The sequence below is a fragment of the Colobus angolensis genome, unplaced genomic scaffold (assembly GCF_000951035.1).
Source record: "Colobus angolensis palliatus isolate OR3802 unplaced genomic scaffold, Cang.pa_1.0 Scaffold244, whole genome shotgun sequence".
NCBI lineage: Eukaryota > Metazoa > Chordata > Mammalia > Primates > Cercopithecidae > Colobus > Colobus angolensis.
In genome coordinates, this window is record NW_012115644.1 from 561836 (window position 1) to 568045 (window position 6210).

The window sequence follows — 6210 nt, forward strand, 5'->3', positions numbered from 1 at the left end:
TTGATATCGAGTCTTATTAATAGTAGAAATTAATAGCTAATTAGGAAGCATAGGTTTAAATTTTGATATTGAGTCTTCCAAGATCATCCTTATTTCTGTTGATATCGAGTCTTATTAATAGTAGAAATTAATAGCTAATTAGAAAGCATAGGTTTAAATTTTAAGTCCATTTGTTAAAAATCCAAATTGTCTATACTTGATTCCTCCTCTTGAAAACCCATTTTAATCAGGTTTCTCTCCCCACTGTTTCACCAGAACTGCTCTGGGTAAAATCACCAATCACTCCCTGTAGCTATATGTCTAGTTCTCAGTCTTGTTATTAATTAACTTGGCTTCTGGCACCATACTCTCCTGGTGGTCCTCCTGCTTCACTAGCTGCCGCTATCATTTCCATTGCTGATTCTTCCTTACCTCCCTGGATTCTTACTGTTATAGGACCTCAGACTTTGGTTTTGGACCTCTTTTTTTTCCATGCTTATTCCTTGAGCAATTTTACCCAGTCATTTAGATAAGCTAGATAGCTGCCAGATGAACTCTTTGATGTACATGTTCCAAGGGGGAAGGACACATAATCCCATTCTTTCCCCTAGAATTCCATTTTTCCATGGCATTTTTCTTCTTATTTGATAGCATTTCCATCCTCCTAGTTGCTTAACTGCTTTTCTCATACCCTATATCTTCTACTCAGAAAATCCTAGTGGCTCTACCTTCTGAACATACCTAGAATTATTATTAACTCCACCACTAGCACCCTAGTCCCAAAGCCAACATATCTTATCTGCATATTTACATAAGTCTTCTAACTGATCATCCTGCTTTTGCCCTCTCTGTTCTTCCATTTATGTTCAATTAGAGCAGCCAGAGTGATCTAACAGATTATATTATTCTGCTCAAAACTATTCAGAAGCTTTTCATCTCACCTAGAGTACAAGCCCAAGTTCTTACAGTGATTTCCCATTATTTTGTTAATCTCACGAACTCCACCTTTTCCTTGCTCACCCCAGTTGAGCCACTGGCTCTTTCCCAAGGTAGCTGCATGGCTTGCTTACTCATCCTATTCAAATCTTTCTGAACCTCAGCTTTTTCATCTATAAGAAGGGGATTTTAGTTGGTATTTGTCTTAACTGGGTTTATAAGCTTTGACTTTTAAAACACTTACCCAACTGCCTGGTATTTTAAATTCTTTGCTGTAACTTTTGTGTCTCAATATCCTCATCTGTAAGATGAGAGTAATGAATATTACTTACATATGTATTGAGAGGATTAAACAAGTTAATATATGTACAGCACTCAGTACAGTGAGCAGCACCTAGTAAGCACTATATACATGTTGTGTATTATTATGGATATTATCTAATTTACATGGCACTTTCTTTCTAGATCTGAGAAGGTTAATTTTGTGCTACATCACAGCTTTTTATACTTAGGGCTTATGTTGCTTGCAGCAAGAATTTACCCACACAATCTATATTCTTTATAAGAAGCGTGTATGTCCGTCTGCTTCTTAACTAGCTCATTATCAGTTTGGCAACGTCCTTTTGGGCCAAGGTTGCAAAGGTTGCAAATCTGAGTCAGTGCTCAGGCCTCCCTGAACAGTATCTCTGCCTCTAGCCTTCCAGAATCCTGGAGTGCCCACTTTGCCACACAATATATGTACAAGATTATGATTATAGATTAAGGAATGATTTACAAACAAAAAATAAAAATCTTATGGATCTAAGGAGCAACATAATTGAACTTTATTTATTGTTATTTTTTTCCATTCTACTTATTAGTTTCTCTATTGTCGAATCAAATGTCCTTAAAGGAGTAAGAGAAATCCTTATTTTTTTATACCAGTCACTTTCAGTCTTAGTTTCATTACATGTTCTACTGTAGGTGTATCATTCAATTAACTACTCTGTTATCTCCGAAAGCCTGCCTGTTGGAAGGCAGTGTTTTATGTTCTTGCCAGTTTCATAGTTTCTGAAGAGCTAATAAACAACAAAACTACAATGACCAACTAATTTACACAATTTTGTTATTCTTATATATATGACTGGAAAATAAATACTATTTTATATAATAAGATGTCATCAGAATATAAAGTATAAATATAAAATATGAGTATATTTTATATTCCTAATATAAGATATGAATATATTTTATATTCCTAATATAAATTCTGCAGCTTTAAGAGATATGTTACTTTTCTTCACTGTTTCTTGAACTGACTGATTCTTCATTCTAAATATTGAGCATTCTCAGCTTTGAACTTACATTAAACTTTACTCTCTAATTTTCTATCATTAAGTAGAGGAGTTGTTTGGTATATTGCTTGTCTTTAAGCCTAAACCAGATATGCTCTACTACTAATTTTTCTTTTATTATAAAATTTATACTATGAGTTACTATAAATAGAGGGGTTGTGGGTATTAACCACATGTAAGAGGGTTGTTTACTTTCTAAAGTATGGTTTGTCAGTGGGCAGAATGCTGTACTAGCAGAACATGGGCTTTGTTGATTGTGTGACATTGAGCAACTTGTGTTTTCTGAGCCTCAGTTTCTTTTTACTTAAAATTAGAGTCAGAGTTATGTGAATTTTAGGCAACAACATATATTCCTAGTGCTTAGAAAATACTAGTCCCTGTCTCCTCACTACTCCTTTCTGTTTCTTTACATCTCACCGAATAGAGTGGGTAACAAATGAAATCCAAAGTAGTTATCATCATTAGCTAGAGAAACCCAAAATTTAAACCAGTCTCCAGTATTGATAAGATATCTTTAAGCACTAGAGCAGTGATCTAGCCGCTCATTTTGTATTTTGAAACATAGTAAAGCATAAGCTGCTTCTACCAGTTGTAAAAATATAACATATCAAAAGACTTTTTTTCTTCACAGTTTTTCTTTATATTTAATGATAAAATGAGTATATTAATGCATTCATGTACTGCTGTAAAGAAATACCTGAGACTAGGTAATTTGTAAGGAAAAGAGGTTTAATTGGCTAAGGGTTCAGCAGGCTGTACAGGAAGTATGGCAGCATCTGCTTCTGGGGAGGCCTCAGAAATTTTACTCATGGCAGTCAAATCAAGTCAGAGCAAGAGCGAGCATCTTACATGGCAGGAGCAGGACCGAGAGAGAGCAGGGACGTGCCACACACTTTTAACCAGATCTCAAGATAACTCACTATCATGAAACTAGCACCAAGGAGGAAATCTGCCCCTGTAATCCATTTACCTCCACCAGGCTCCACCTCCAACATTGGTGATTATAATTGAATATAATATTTGGGTGGGGATGCAGACTCAAACCATATCAGTGAGTATCTTCCATTTTATTATTTTGATAATTTGGATACAATTCATTAAGCTTTATTATAAAAATATTTATGAGTAAAATATAATATCTTTTACATAAAGAAACAACAATAACTATTTTATTTTACCAATCAAGAATATAAACTGCTGACATAATAAAAATAAAGTAAATGTTAAAAGTTTGATTAGGTCCAAAAATCAGAAAATGCTGCCAAAACAATTCACTGGAAATGTCTGTGAACAGTCTCTTTAATATTTTTGTATTTTATCTGTATAATTTTCTTGTGCTTTTTCTCTCCTACACAGGAGAGCCCGACAAGGAGCTGAATCCTAAGAAGAAGATTTGGGAGCAGATCCAGCCTGATCTTCACACTAATGATGAGTGTGTGGCTACATACAAAGGAGTTCCCTTTGAGGTGAAAGGGAAGGGATTATGTAGGGCTCAAACCATGAGCAACAGTGGAATCAAATAAAATGCTTCCACTACCAAAAGACATTAAAAAAAAACCTTAAAAGTAATAAAGAGAAATACATTTGTCACTTGTACCTAAAATATGAGTGGCTCATTTTTGTGTTATTCTCTTCTAGACTTGACTAGTCATTTACCTGGTATATATTGTTTTCATTGATTGGGGAAACACTAGATTTTTACCTAGGTTTTTGATCGTTTATAATGGAGAGCGGAAGTTGCCTATATTTTGTAATAATTTATTTTTCAGCAGGAATATTGATTAGCAGCTTTTTTTTCTTTATAATCATAGATAACTAACTAGATTAATATTTAGTTTCTTATTTGTAGGCACAGGATGCATGAAATTTCAAGCTCTGGGATTTCTTGTATATTATGTATCTGTATCAAAAATATCCTCTCCTTTTCAAAAATGACAAGTTGAAAAATGTTTGTCAGACTTATTAACTGGTCACATTATAATAATATTGACAGTGACCAACTGCTCATTCTGAAAGCCAAACATAAAAGCTAGGAGATGTGGCATCTAAACATTTTTGCTTTGCTGCCAGAGTAACCCTGACTAATAATATAATAATAGCAATTTTTTAAAAAAAAACAGATTTCCTACTGGCTTGAAGTTTTTTTCTATTTAGCAAAATAATAGTAATAAGTTTCGACTAGCTCTAAAGAATGAACACATTGTAAACAGTTACCACAGTAGTTTCTAATAAATTGATCATAAAAGCAGCAATCCTTTTTTTTTTTTAATTCTAGCTTCTTTATAAAGATTATTTGGGTACCTAATAAAGGATAATTTATATCTTATTACAGACTGATATTTTGCTTTTTCATATATCATCATACTGTCAGTATATTAAAAGAAATTATAGCCTAAAACTTAACATATACCATACATATATATTAAGGTGTCAAATAGCTATTCTGACTCATCTTACAAATATTGTAAGAGCAATAAAAATTAATTGAGGACTTACGAGCCTACAGGTCATCAGCCTTTAGGTGATTACTGGTGATTTGGGCTTACACACACGTGTCAGCAAGATAGAGGGTATGGATAGGGGAGAGCTGGTAGCTAACAAGGGGCCTCACAGAGGAATATTAGTGATTTTAACCAGATTTCAGAATCTGGGCCTTACCTTTAAGGTTCAACAAAAGATTGGTACCAATGGAAACAGAAGTATAGACATTGTTTTAAAAATACACACATGCACAGACACAAAACATTTTATCTTTATAGCTGTCTGAATCCTTCAATAAGAAGGAGAGGCACACACAAATAGATACACACACTCACACAAAACTCAACAACCATAAAACAACCCTGCACGTTATAGAAGGCAGAATTAAATTTTATTTATTTAAATCCATGGAACTCTGGTAGGCCAGGATATATTATAGTACCATTATCAATGTGATATTCTAAAAATATGAACAGAGCATCATTAACATTTGTTGGTACCTAAACACAAAATGAGTTGCAAAAGTTACTTTGTTCTCAAGATATGTCATTCTTTTGGGAATAAATACTTTTGGTGATGGAGTCTTTTGTGAGTTTTTTGCTCTTAATTTTTCTCAATTACATTAAATTTCTTTAATATAATTTAAATAATATTTCAACTACCTAGGCAGTTGAAATTTTCCCAACAAAGTGTTGAAAATACTGTACCCCAGATAAAATTATCTAATGTTTTGTTAGTGAAACCTAAATTGGTGATTGAATCATACATTGAGCATAGAGAGAATAAAAGCTATTGGTCTTTTGTGTGTGTGTGTGTTTTTTTTTTTTTTTTTGAGACAGTCTCGCTCTGTCGCCTAGGCTGGATTGTGGTGGCGCGATCTAGGCTCACTGCAAGCTCCACCTCCCGGGTTCGCATCATTCTCCTACCTCAGCCTCCTGAGTAGCTGGGACTACAGGCGTCCACCACCACGCCCAGCTATTTTTTTTTTTTTTTCTGTATTTTTAGTAGAGACGAGGTTTCACCGTGTTAGCCAGGATGGTCTTGATCTCCTGACCTCGTGATCCACCTGTCTCAGCCTCCCAAAGTGCTGGGATTACAGGTGTGAGCCACCGCACCCGGCCTGGTCTTTTGTTAAAGCACATGATGTAGCATCATCAGTAGTTCATTTGTGCTGAAATTTATGACGACTTACTACAAAAGAGTACATTGCAAAAATCTCACATTTCTCTTTCTCAAGTACTGTATTATGCCTTGCCAAATTATACCAAATGTCCATGCTTCCCCCCATAATTCCCCCAGGTGTTTACCGTGTAAAAATCCATGCTAAAGAGTGCTCAGGAGAGAAAGAAGTGGAGACTTAATGAGTGATTTTTCAAGTTGTATGAAAGCATTGACCAAGTTGTCCATTCAGCCCTATTCAGTAATTGTTTTCACAGAAAACTTAATTCTGTTTTATTTGTATTGCTGGGATGGGAGAGCT

General features: G+C 34.6%; 1 protein-coding gene across 4 annotated transcripts in view; it reads left to right on the top strand.

The window, feature by feature from the left end:
* AIMP1 (aminoacyl tRNA synthetase complex-interacting multifunctional protein 1) overlaps positions 1–5307 on the top strand; it is a 31450-nt gene extending 26143 nt beyond the window's left edge. For all 4 annotated transcript variants that reach the window (XM_011945708.1, XM_011945709.1, XM_011945711.1 and 1 more), the window contains exon 7: positions 3606–5307. In XM_011945708.1, coding sequence (XP_011801098.1) covers positions 3606–3772 — 167 coding nt within the window. In that variant the 3' untranslated portion in view covers positions 3773–5307. The remainder of the gene's footprint in view (positions 1–3605) is intronic.
* Positions 5308–6210: the final 903 nt, after the last annotated feature.